This window comes from Ovis canadensis, chromosome 21 (genome assembly GCF_042477335.2).
Source record: "Ovis canadensis isolate MfBH-ARS-UI-01 breed Bighorn chromosome 21, ARS-UI_OviCan_v2, whole genome shotgun sequence".
NCBI classification, from domain to species: domain Eukaryota; kingdom Metazoa; phylum Chordata; class Mammalia; order Artiodactyla; family Bovidae; genus Ovis; species Ovis canadensis.
Window position 1 is genome coordinate 41,945,110 of NC_091265.1, and position 13,701 is coordinate 41,958,810.

At 39.2% G+C, this 13,701-nt stretch overlaps 1 protein-coding gene across 6 annotated transcripts in view; it reads left to right on the forward strand.

Annotated features, from left to right (window-relative positions):
- UEVLD (UEV and lactate/malate dehyrogenase domains) overlaps window positions 1–13,701 on the forward strand; it is a 58,152-nt gene that overhangs the window by 1,562 nt on the left and 42,889 nt on the right. For all 6 annotated transcript variants that reach the window (XR_011251651.1, XR_011251650.1, XR_011251652.1 and 3 more), the window contains exons 2-3: window positions 6,824–6,908; window positions 13,343–13,408. Coding sequence is in view for 2 of the 6 variants with exons in the window: in XM_069565044.1 (XP_069421145.1) it covers window positions 6,824–6,908; window positions 13,343–13,408 (151 nt within the window). In the remaining 4 variants the exon portion in view is untranslated. The remainder of the gene's footprint in view (window positions 1–6,823; window positions 6,909–13,342; window positions 13,409–13,701) is intronic.

Below are 13,701 nucleotides of genomic sequence, written 5' to 3' on the forward strand. Positions count from 1 at the left end.
AGAATGTGAAAAATCTTGAAAACAAAGGAAACCTTAAAAATATTCCCGCCTAGATAAATATTCCAACTTCATGGCTATGAAGATATCTGCTTTCTCCAGATTGACCTATAGAGTCAATGCAGTTCCAATCAAAATTCTAACAGGGTATTTGGGGAATTTTTCAAATTGATTCTAAAATTCATTTGGAAGGACAAAAGGCCAAGAATAATCTTGACATTCATACAGAAGAATAGGTGTGGGGCTTGCTCTACCAAATATCAAGACTAGTAATTGAGACTTAGTGTGGTATTGGTATAGGATAGAATGATTAACCAGGGGAACAGACTAGAGGGCTTAGAATCATGTTCACATATGTTTTGAAAATGCTATATAAAACAGAAGAGGCATTGCAGAAAACTACAGAAAGGAGAATACAGGGACAAATGATTATCCATGTTGGAGAAAATGAAATTGGACCTTACTAACTAACTAGAAATTCCCCATGGATTAAAGATTTAAATGTAAGAGATGAGCTTTAAAAACATACAGAGGTAAATGGAGGGAAGAATCTTCATGAACTCAGAGTATGCAAACATTTTTTAAACAAGATGTAAAATACTCAAAGAAGAGACTGATAAATTTGACTGCATTCAAACTAAGAACTTTTATGTGTAAAAAGAGTGTGAAGAGGCAAAATACAAACTTGGTGAATAATATTGTAATGCATAATTGCGAAAGTATTGGTATCCAGATTATATAAATTAGCCTACATACCAGTATTAAAACCAATACAAAATTGGACAAGAGGCATAAATAATCATTTTTTGAAAAATAAAAGAAGACGACAGAGAAATGAGTGTTTTTCCAATCCATTAGTAACCATGGAAAAACAAATTGAGACATGGTAAAACACCATTTTCTCTCACTACGTGGGTGACTTAGTTGCTCAGTCATGTCTGACTCTTTGCAAACCCATGGACTGTAGCCTACCAGATTCCTCTGTCCGTGGAATTTTCCCAGCGAGAATACTAGAGTGGGTTGCCATTTTCTCTTCCAGGGGATATTCCTGTCAGGCTTGCACTGTCAGGCTAATTCTTTACCACTGTGTCACCTGGGAATCCCCACTGTTGGTGGTTAAATGGTTATTTAATAATTTGGGCTTTTAAAAATTAATTTGATTATGTCTATTTTATGTCCTTCTACATCTGAGTAGATACTGTAGATGATTCATAATATATGAAGCAAGAGACATTTGCAGAATTATTCATAATTCAAAATTAGAAACAACCCAGATGTTCATTGATGGAAAAGATAGTTTGTTCTATATTCATTCACACAATGGAAAACACTACTCTGCAGCAGTGAAAATGAATGAAATATTACAACATGCAGCAATAGGAGTGAATCTTAGAAACACTATGTTCAGGAAAAAAATTGGAGATTATATACAAAATTATATTTTAATTAAACCAAAAAGCAGCTAAGCAATAGAGAGTGGTATTTAAGGATGCACACAAATGATAAAAACTATGGAGGAGGAAAGGCAAAGGAATATGACTACAATTTAAGGTAGGCAGTTGAATGGTTGAGAGAAGAAAAACCCAGACAGATGTAATGGGATTGGAAAGGTCTGTGCTGTCCAGTAGTATGGTAGCCACTCACCACATGTGGCTTTTTACTGCCGGGGTCCAGCCCCGGTGGATCCAGGGTAATTCGAAGGGGAGACAGAGTAGGTGTCCTAGGAAAAAACTTACTTAATTACAGATATCAAGAGAGATTAGGAAAGAATAGTGTAGTAGGAAAATTAGTGGAGAAAAAGAGGCTGAATAACTTGGTTTACGTGGAATAGCATCCACACTCCAGATGGGAATTCAGCCAGAAGGGGAAAGAAAGAACGACATGGGGGAATCAGTCTTTCCAGAAACTGATCTGATTTATTTTCAGGTTTGCTTATATACTTTTTGTTATACATAGGGATGAATACAGAGTCACGTGGAGTCAGCAGACCTGACCTTTGTCAAAATCAGGTGCTTCATGTAAAATTATACAAAGGTCTTAGGGGTTTTACATCATCTTCTGGCCATGAGGCCTGCTGATGTTTTATGGCCCTTTCTGATAATGGTCAGTCAACCAGAAAACTTATTTTTTCTAGGGGTGATTTTTTCTTAAACCAGGCGCCACCCTCCAAATAAAGTTGCATTCCTGTAGGGTGAGGGTGTAGTGAGTTACAATCAAGAAAGGGAATTTACTTAGCCTAAGGTTTAACATGATTAATCTTAAAGGTTAATACTTATTTCTCCTATATGCTAGTTATATTCATTATAAGGGCAGGGAATATGGAGATTTAGCAGCAAATATTGGCTCAACAAATGAAAAACCCTTCACCAATATAATTTCTAATCAACCCACTAATACTATACTAATAATTTTGTAACTTCTCAAAAGAATCTGTATATAGAAAGTTTAAAGCATCTCGTGCCTCTCACGTTGGGAGGCTGTAAACAATCACATGTGGCTGGATGAACCTGCTCAGGCAGGCTAGAGAACCTTCAGAGGAGTTTGTAAGTTGAAACACTCTTGTCACGCCCAGGAATTTTTATTAACTGGAGCTGCAAGTTAACTCCTTCTCCGAGAGAGGTGGTGGGGGAACAGGCCCCCTTAAAGTCAGAGGTATAGGTGAGGGCATAAAACAGTGAAGTAGGTAGACTCTGGTTTTGGGGATAGATACTCGGGAACAGGGGGTTTCCTGAGGCTCGATCCCGCCTTTGCGTATGCCGAAGCCTCCTTCCTCATGACCTTTGCCATGGGCAGAGTTCCTCACGCTGGCTCCCGGCATCTTACATTCATCAAAATTAGATAAAAATTGAGTTTCTCAAGTCACACCAGCCACAAGTGTCGGTAGCCACATGTGGCTACTGTATTCAACAGCACACACAATGATCTTTTCCATTATGGCAGAAAGTTTTGCTGGACAGCACTGGAGGGTAGGTTGGTTTATAAGTGTTTATTTTTCAAAATGTGTATATATGTACATATATGTTTTGTGTGTGTGTGTGTGTATATATATATATATATATATATATATTCTTTAGTATATATTAAATACTAGGTTTGGAAAGATTTTCTGGTTCCCTAATTTCTATTTCTACCTTCCCTGGCTGAGTTACCTTGAACAGGTAACTTAACCTAGATTTGCTCACTCATAAAATAATAGGATTGGACTTAATTTGTAAGATTCCTTAATGGTTAATTTGTTAAAAAAAAAAAATGAAGTGATGCCATAAAATGCTCCTCAGTGCCCAACATTTGAGCAGTGTCATACAGGAGTACTCTGATGTTCATAAATATCAGTCTACTAAATACGCACACTGCAGTGGAGCAGATTAAGATTGAATTTTAGTAACTTCTCAATTTTGCAGTCGTATCCATTTTTTTAATGTACAGTTTTATTTACCTGTTTATTTCTGGCTGTGCTGGGTCTTCGCTACCGCACAGGCTTTTCTCTAGTTGCGGTGAGCAGGGCTGTTCTCTAGTTTCAGTGCACGGGCCTCTTATTGAGGTGGCTTCTCTTGCTGTGGAGCATGGCTCGAGGGCGCATGGGCTTTGGCAGTTGCAGCACGTGGGTTCAGTAGTGGCTCCCAGGCTCTGGAGTGTAGGCTCAACAGTGTGGCACGTGGGCTTAGCCGTTTGTGGCATGTGGAAACCTCCCGGATCAGGGATCGGACCCATGTCTCCTGCATTGGCAGGCAGATTCTTTACCACTGAGCCACCAGGGAAACCCCAGTCGTAATGATTTGTATGACAGTATAATGGTTTTAGGATTTCATGGGCCAGTTTTCCTCTTTAGTTTGCTGCTTGCACCCTTTAAGCAAATAGCATTGTCTGAGGTGTATCTTCAGAGAATGTTACACAGACTTCTCTTAGGTGGTATAGGAATAGTAATGGATTATATGTTAATAGTCGTGGATTATATTTACTATTACACTAAGAAGATACTCTATTTCATATAGACTAAAAGTGACATGACTTTTTCTTTTTGGCCATGCTGCAAGGCATGCAGGATCTTAGTTTTCCAACAGGGGACTGAACCTGGGCCCATGGCAGTGAGAATATGGAGTCCTAACCACTGGACCTCTAGGGATTTTTCCATAATATATATATTTTTAAACAGATAAAATAGATCTTTTTCATCAAGAATGAAAATCACCTATTTGACTAGTAGTGATATTTGGGTTTTCAAGCCCTAACAAAGAGTGCTTTTGCCCTTTTTCAACAGACTTTCATATTACTTTGCAATTAGATCAATTCTAGTATATATCCCTATGCAGCCATTAATTATTATATTCTCAGAGGATAAGAATGTAGAAAACAGCATAGAATATCAACTAGAAAACAAAAGAGAAATGATATGATGCATAATAAATGTGTAATCCAAGTGCAGTTTTTTGTACATTTGTATAGTGTTTAGAGTTGGGATGATTTCATTCACTTTTGATTTCACTGAGTCAGGAACACTGAATCTGGGATTCATGTTTACCCTGCTGTAGGGAATACTGGTCGACCCGTTATTTTAGTGATCTTAGTGATTGCTGCTCCTGTGGATCATAATTGCTTTCTGTGTCCACTCTACTTGTATGACTCTTGTCTCTTTGCTGGCTGCCATCCAGTTAGCCTACGTTTATTGAAGGCATGCCCTGTGCAGATTGCTGTGGGGAAATACAAAGATGAGTAAGAGTTTTCTGTTTTCAAGTTGTTAATAAATGATATGCTTTTTCTTCTGCCAAAATTTTTCCCCCAAACAAAATGACCTTCTCCTAAAATGACCTTCCTCCTTCCCTCTATGTTCCTGTACCTTTCTAGGCTCTAACATGAATTGTAGATAGCTCTTTTCAGAGGCCTCTCTGTAATTTAGATATGCTGTTGATTCATCATTTCCTGTCTGCACTTACTGTTGTACACACATTTCATTTAATACCTCACTTTTACAAATGTTAATCATGAGATTTTCATACTTTCCTGCTGAAGTTGCCAGGTGGTAGAGCTATATCTCTTGCACATGAGAAATTGATCTTGTACATGAAAAAAAAAGATTCAGAGAGAGGAAACAGGATCTGTTAGAAGTTATTCTTGATTTTCTCCTAGTCACCTCCAGCCCTAGGCACTCACTCATCTACTTTTTGTTTCTATGGATTTTCCTATTTTTGTACTTTATATGCAAGTCATTTAATATGTGGCTTTTTGTCTGTTTTCTTTCACTTAGTATAATGTTTTCATGATTTATCCATGTATATATCAGTTCTTTATTCATTTTTATGGGTGAATTCCACTTTATGGATATATCATACTGGACATTTGGATTGTTTTCCTTATTGACTGTTATAAATAATGCTGCTGTGAACAATTGTGTGCAAGTTTTTGTGTGGACATGTTTTCATTTTTCTGGGGTGTATGCCTCAGAGTGGAATTGCTAGGTCATACGGTAACTCTAACAGGCTTCGCTAGTGGCTCAGGGGTAATGAATCCACCTGCCATTGCAGCAGATGTGGGTTCGGTCCCTGTGTTGGAAAGATCCCCGAGAGAAGGAAATGGCAGCCCACTCCAGTATGCTGGCCTGGGACATCCCACGGACAAAGGAGCCTGGTGGGCTACAGTCCATAGGGTGGCAAAGAGTCAGACACGACTTAGCAACTAAGCAACAACAGTGGTAACTCTTTAATCTTCTGAAGAACTGCCAGACTCTTCCACAGCAGCTGCACCATTTTACCACCAGCGGTGGTGTGTGTAGACGGTTCTGATTTCTCCTCATCCTCTCCCACATTTGTTATTGTCTGTCTTATTGTAGCCTGTCTTTTGATTATAGTATGACTCTCTTGATTTTTTTGTTCTTTTTTAAGATTGTTTTGGCTGTGTTCTTTGAATTTCCATATGACTTTTAAGATCGCTATGTGAATTTTTGCAAATGAGCAAAAAAAAAGTCAGCTGGGATTTTAATGTGGATTGCTGATCATTGAATCTGTTGGGGACTATTGCCATCTTAACAATATGAAGTTTTCTAATGTAGCAACAAGGGATGTCTTTCTATTTACTTAGACCCACTTTAATTTCTTTCAACAATGTTTTGTAGTTTTTAGAGTCTGTTTTGCATCTTGTTAAATGTGTTCGTAAATATTTTATTCTTTTTGATTGTTTTCTCAATTTCATTTTCAGAATGGTAATAGACTGTTAACATACTTTTCTTTTTTTTTTTTCATTTAATCCCCACCACAAATCTAAGAGGTGGAGTGTAGGAGTCTCCTTCTCTTTGCCAATGAGAAAAGATCAAGGAAGTTAAATGATTTTACCCACAGGGCAACCAAGGTGGTGTTTCTGAGACTACATCTGGATGAATGAGGAGGCAGTTCTCTCAGCCTGACTGCAAACCCTTGCATGCTTTCTGTTCTTTCTTTGAAACCTAGTTGTAGTGCCAGGAAGGGAAATTCAAGGTATCTCAAGTGAATGAGGTATTCAGGTATAAGAGGTGGATCTTTAACCATGATGTCAGGAGTGTAATTTCATATAGATATTAAAGGCCCAGACACTGGGTTTGAGCTGTGGTTTCACTTGCTATCTAACTCAGCAAGTTATTTTGATTCTCTAGCTTTCATTTTCTATAAAGTCGAGCAGTTATAAGCCCTACCTACTTCACAGGGTTGTTATTAATGAGATTAAATCAAATACCATTCATGATTGTAAAATTCAGAGCCCAGGGCCTAGCCCATAGTAAGTGTTCAGTTAAATGTTAATTTGTAATTGTTCCATTGCCTATAGTTTTATTCTTATTCTGTGTTCATTTTTCTCTTTTCAGTACAAATTCAGGGATTTAACTGTGGAAGAACTGAAGCACGTAAACATGTTTTTCCCACATTTCAGATATTCCATGGATACCTATGGTAAGAATCATTTACTCTAGATTTTGCTGCATTATTAAACTATTAATTATTTGTTCTTAGAGAGCTATAACTGTGTTATAATTTCTCATTTCTCTCTTTTATCCCCTGATTCTGAACTACACTTTATGACCTGTGGTTTTTAAGGAAACTTGAAGTTAATAAAATTTGTATTGTATTAGTTTCCTATTGCTGCTGTAACAAATTAGCACACAGTAAGTGTCTTGAAACAAATTTACTATCTTACGGTTCTGTAAGTTAGAAGCCCAGCATAAGTCTCTGTAGGTTGGAAATGTTGGTAGGTCTTAGTTCCTTTCTGGAGGCTCTGGGAGATTTAAAAAAAAAAAAAAAGGCAAAAAAGACTACCTTTTTTAGTTTCTAATGGCCACCCATATTCTTTGGCTCAGAGTCACCTTCCTCCATCTTTAAAGCTAGCAATTTGCATCTCTCTGGCCATCCTTCACAAATCTCCACAGAAAGGGTTTTCTGCTTAAAAAATTTTTTTAAATCTGTTATATTTGGCTGTGTGGGTCTTCATTGCTGCGCCCCGGTCTCCTCTACTTGCGGCCAGCAGGGGCTACTTTCTGGTTGCGGTGCTTGGGCTTTTCTGCGTGGCGGCTTCTCTTGCTGGGAGCGCGGGCTCTGGAGTTGTCAGGCTTCGGTAGCTGTGGCATGTGGGCTTAGCTGCCCTGCGTCATGTGGGGTCTTCCCAGACCAGGGACTGAGCTGGTGTCCCCTGTGTTGCAAGGCAGATTCTTACCCTCTGGACTTGCAGGGAAACCCAGGTTCTCTGCTTTTAAGAACCAATTGTGGGGCTTCCCTGGTGGCTCATTGGTAAAGAATCTGCCTGCCAATGCAGGGAGCATGGTTTCATGCACCAAACTATTGAGCCTGTGCTCTGGAGCCTGGGAGCCGCAACTACTTGGCCCATGTGCTGCAGCTACTGAAGCCCACAGGCCTTAGAGCCCGTGCTCCGCAAGAAGAGAAACCACTGCAATGAGAAGCCCCCGCACTGCCCCTAGAGAGCAGCCCCCCCTGGCCACAACTGGAGAAAACCCTGTGCAGCAGTGAAGATCCAGCACAGTGAAAAATAAGTAAATAATAAAAAAGAAAGAACTAAATGTGATTAGCTTGCTGCTGCTGCTAAGTCGCTTCAGTCGTGTCCGACTCTGTGCGACCTCATAGACGGCAACCCACCAGGCTCCCCCGTCCCTGGGATTCTCCAGGCAATAACACTGGAGTGGGTTGCCATTTCCTTCTCCAATGCATGAAAGTGAAAAGTGAAAGTGAAGTTGCTCAGTTGTGTCCAACTCTTCATGACCCCATGGACTGCAGCCCACCAGGCTCCACTGTCCATGGGATTTTCCAGGCAAGAGCACTGGAGTGGGTTGCCATTGCCTTCTCCGGTGATTAGCTTAGGCCCACTCTAATCTTACAGGATAATTTCCTCAGGGAAATTGTCAGGGTCCTTAACTTAATTGCATCTAAAAAAAGTTTCTTTGCCAAGCAAGGTAATATAAATATATGTGTTCCAAGGATTAGAGTTTTGGACATCTTCAGAGGCCATTATTTTGCCTATCACATATATAGTTGATAATAAATTAATGACATTTTAGTTATCTTTTTAGCTTAATATAGAGAGTTTGGTTACCTGAGAAAGATTTTACTTCTTCATCTTTCAAAATTTCTGACCCCAGCTCACACTTGGAAATACATTTTATATCATGATCCCATGTATACATAACTAAAATATGATGTACACTGGCATTTTCTATTCCCTCCCTTTTAAAAACAAATGATGATTAAGACTGACTAAATTGATTTCAGGACTTATGAATTAGTCAAAGCACAGAGTTTTGAAAACTTTATTCTATATATTTTGTATTTGAATTAGCTTGAGTTAAGAAAATACATCTAATTCAGCTCATATATTAGAAAATTTGGGGTGTTAATTGAACTATTTCTTAGGAATAACTAATTTTTGTTTTGTTTTTAATTTATTTATTTTTAATTGAAGGAAAATTGCTTTACAGTATGGTGTTGGTTTCTTTCTTTTTTTTAATTTTTATTTATTTAATGAATATATTTGGCTGTACCATGTCTTAGTTGTGGTGTATGAGGACTTAGCAGCAGCAGCAGCAGCAGCATGGGTTCTTAATTCCCTGACCAGAGATTGAACCCAGGAACCCTGCATTGGGAGCATGGAGTCTTAAGCCAATGGGCCACCAAGGAAGTCCCTGGTGTTGGTTTCTACCAAACGTCAACATGAATCAACCATAGGTTTACTCATGCCCCCTCCCACTTGAACATCCCTCCAACCTCCCTTCCCATCCCACCCCTCTAGGTTGTTGCCAGCCCAGTTTGAGTTTCCAGAGTCATACAGCAAATTCCCTTTGGCTACTATTTTACATATCAATTCAGTTCAGTCGCTTAGTCCCATCCAACTCTTTGCGACCCCATGGACTGCAGCACGTCAGGCCTCCCTGTCCATCACCAACTCCTGGAATTTACTCAGACTTATGTCCATTGAGTCAGTGATGTCATCTAACCATCTCATTCTTTGTCGTCCCCTTCTTCTCCTGCCTTCAATCTTTCCCAACTTAAGGGTCTTTTCAAATGAGTCAGTTCTTCGCATCAGGTGGCCAAAGTATTGGATTCTCAGCTTCGTCAGTTCTTCCAATGAACACCCAGGACTGATCTCCTTTAGGATGGACTAGTTGGATCTCTTTGCACTCCAAGGGACTCTCAAGAGTCTTCTCCAACACCACAGTTCAAAAGCATCAATTCTTTGGCACTCAGCTTTCTTTATAACTCTCACATCCATACTTGACTACTGGAAAAACCATAGCCTTGACCCGACAGACCTTTGTTGGCAAAGTGATGTCTTTGCTTTTTAATATGCTGTCTAGGTTGGTCATAGCTTTCCTTCCAAGGAGTAATTTAATTTCATGGCGGTGGTCACCATCTGCAGTGATTTTGGAGTCCCAAAAATAAAGTCTGACACTGTTTCCACTGTTTCCCTATCTATTTGCCATGAAGTGATGGGACTGGATGCCATAATCTTAGTTTTCTGAATGTTGAGCTTTAAGCCAACTTTTTCACTCTCCTCTTTCACTTTCATCAAGAAGCTCTTTAGTTCTTTTTCACTTTCTGCCATAAGGGTGGTGTCATCTGCATATCTGAGGTTCTTGATATTTCTCCCGGCAATTTTGATTCCAGCTTGTGCTTCTTCCAGCCCAGCGTTTCTCATGATGTACTCTGCATAGAAGTTAAATAAGCAGGGTGACAATATACAGCCTTGATGTACTCCTTTTCCTATTTGGAACCAGTCTGTTGTTCCATGTCCAGTTCTAACTGTTGCTTCCTGACCTGCATACAGGTTTCTCAAGAGGCAGATCAGGTAGTCTGGTATTCCCATCTCTTTCAGAATTGTCCACAGTTGATTGTGATCCACACAGTCAAAGGCTTTGGCATAGTCAGTAAAGCAGAAATAGATGTTTTTCTGGAACTCATTTGCTTTTTCCATGCTCCAGCAGATGTTGGCAATTTGATCTCTGATTCCTCTGCCTTTTCTAAAACCACCTTGACCATCTGGAAGTTCATGGTTCACGTATTGCTGAAGCCTGGCTTGGAGAATTTTGAGCATTACTTTACTAGTGCATGAAATGAGTGTAATTGGGCGGTAGTTTGAGCATTCTTTGGCATTGCCTTTCTTTGGGATTGGAATGAAAACTGACCTTTTCCGGTCCTATGGCCACTGCTGAGTTTTCCAAATTTGCTGGCATATTGAGTGCAGCGCTTTCACAGCATCATCTTTTAGGATTTGAAACAGCTCAACTGGAATTCCATCACCTCCACTAGCTTTCCATTGCTGCTCTGCAGATAAGTTCATCAGTACTATCTTTCTAGATTCCATATATGTGTATGAGTATAGGAGAATTGTTTTTCTGACTTACTTTACCTGTATAATAGATTCTAGGTTCATCTACCTCATTAGAATTGACTCAGATGTGTTTCTTTTTATGGCTGAGTAAATATCCCATTGTATATGTACCATTGTATATGTACCATAGCTTCTTTGTCCATTCATCTGTCGATGGACATCTAAGTTGCTCCCGTGTCCTAGCTATTGTAAGTAGAGCTGCAGTGAACGTTAGGGTGCATGTGTTGTTTAAATTTTTTTTCCTCAGGTATATGCCTAGTAGTGGGATTGCTGAGTCATATGGTGGCTTTATTCCTAGTTTTTTAAGGAATCTCCATACCACCTCCTATAGTGGCTGTATCAATTTGCATTCCCACCAACAGTGCCAGAGGGTTCCCTTTTATCCACACCCTCTCCAGCATTTATTGTTTGTAAATTTTTTTCACAGTGGCCAAAGAAGAGCTAATTTTATGTGTGGAAGAAATGATTAGATTCTGGCCCATCTTTTTCTTGCCTTTCTTGAATAACACCCTGGCATCTGGTACATAAATGCCAGGGATGAGGGATTTAACAGCTACTATTTGTTGAACACCAAATATGTTTCCAAATGTTTTATCCGTATTATTTTACAACCAGAACTGTGAGGTGAGTATTATCATCTTCAGTTTTCAGAGAGTTTAAATAACTTGCTTAAGATTACACAGCTAGTTAAGCATGGAGTTAGGGCTTGTGCTCATGTTCCTCTTGCCCTCTGCTTAAATAATACATGTTCTTTTACAGTGTCTTCCTTCATCTTACAGATTTAAAGCTTTGTTGTACCAGTTAATTCTTTATCTCTTTTCTCTCATCTAGAGAAGTGAGCTATGGTGCCATTAAACCCTCAAGCTATAGGATTAATATTGCCACTGTACATTTTGTTACTGAAGACAGTGTTGGTCATGTGTTATAATCATTTCTCTTTTGGGTTTTTGAATAATTTGCTTGGACAATGGCTGTAGTTTCTGTACCACATTTCCAGATTGTTCTGTGTCCCTGAGAAACAATCTCTGTTCTACTCCTCTGTCCACTTTAGTTTTTCCCTGAGAGTGACCCCTTCACCCGTTGTTATTTTTCACCCATATAGTTCAAGGTAAATGTGTGTACTTATGTACACTCTTGGCCTTGAGTTTTCTGTTAGCCTAGCTTTTCCTCTTCTCCCTTTCTGATAAGTCTTCAAATCTATTTAGACTTTTTTCTTACACTGCCCAAGTAGCATAGTTAGCTACTGAGGTCTTAAAAGGACCTTGTTCTAAGGCAGTTTGACAGTTTGAAACCACATGTAGTGTTTTCTGTATCCAGGTCAGAAAATAGGGCATTAGCTGTCTGTCAGTGTGTTCCAATTATTGATGGATAAGTTGAAACTTCAGGAATGTGAAGACTGAAAAAAGGTTGAGAATAATGGAGTTTGAGAAGTCAAAGATTATTAGTAATCTTTCTGGAAGGTCACTTTCAAAAATAAAACCTTTTTTTCTGATTATAAAATTTATAATCTGATATCTGAAAGTGATTATTAACTGATGTTAATAAATGCGGGCTGCTCACTGTGGTGGCTTCTCTTGTTGCAGAGCACAGGCAGGCTTCAGCACTTGCAGCACTCGAACTTGGTAGTTGTGGCTCGAGGGTTCTAGCGCACACGCTCTGTAGTTGTGGTACACAAGCTTAGTTGCAGTGCGCCACATGGTATCTTCCTGGACCAGGGATCGAACCCGTGTCCTCTGCATTGGCAGGTGGATTCTTAGTTACTGAGCCACCAGGGAAGTTCAGAAAGGAATTTTATTCAAGCCAAGCTGAGGATCATAGCTTAGGAGACAGCCTCTCATAAAATTCTGAAGGGCTAGTCTGAAGAAGCATGGTTTTCAGCACAGTTTTATATGTCAGAACAAAGAGCATCAAATGTGACAGGGGTTCATTCCTTCAGGGTTTCAAATAAAACATTCATGAGCATACACAGTGAGTCAACATGGCCTTGACACCTGTGAAGGGAACTTGATCATTGAAGGAGTACCAGCATTGATGTTTTAGGGCAGAGAGGCTTTGTCTTCAAAACAAACATTCTTTGCTTCTGGACAGTGTATCCTTTTCTTTCATTGTTAAAACAAATTTAACATGATGTATGTTTAAGGGGCCACAAAACTGGCTATTCTAGTTAGCATAAAGCTTAAGTTAAATAATGTATGAGCCAGGATGACTTCCTCATATCTCAATATGTAAAAGTTTCTTCTATCACTTCTAAGTAGGAAAGCAGGCCAAGAACTTGGGATTTAATATCAAAGTTCTGTGTTCTTTCAGCTACCTGCTCTGCTTTCCAAGAGAATATCATTTAGTACTTTGCCCATGTCAATGTATTTACTGATTTGTAGATTATGGTATTTACAAATTGTGTGTTTCTGTTTGTGTGTATGTACATGCATGCCCATTAATAATACAGTTCTTCCTACTTCTGATTGCACTTTTGGGGACTTTTTTTTTCTTCTAGTTTTCAAAGATAGTACCCAGAAAGACCTACTGAATTTCACTGGTACTATTCCTGTGATATATCAGGGTAAGTATGGAAATTGAGAAAATGTGGGAATTTTGTAAAAGAGCAGTTTAATTAGAACTTGTATTCGTTTAGTTCCATAACATTCTCAAAGTACCTGTTAAAGAACATTTTAAAAAGCTGGTTGATTTTTAATTAAGTAATTGTTTATTTTTAATTAATTAATTTTTTTGGCCACACCACGTGGCTTGTGGGATCTTCATTCACCTGCTGCTGCTGCTGCTGCTGCTAGGTCGCTTCAGTCGTGTCCGACTCTGTGCGACCCCATAGACGGCAGCCCACCAGGCTCCCCCGTC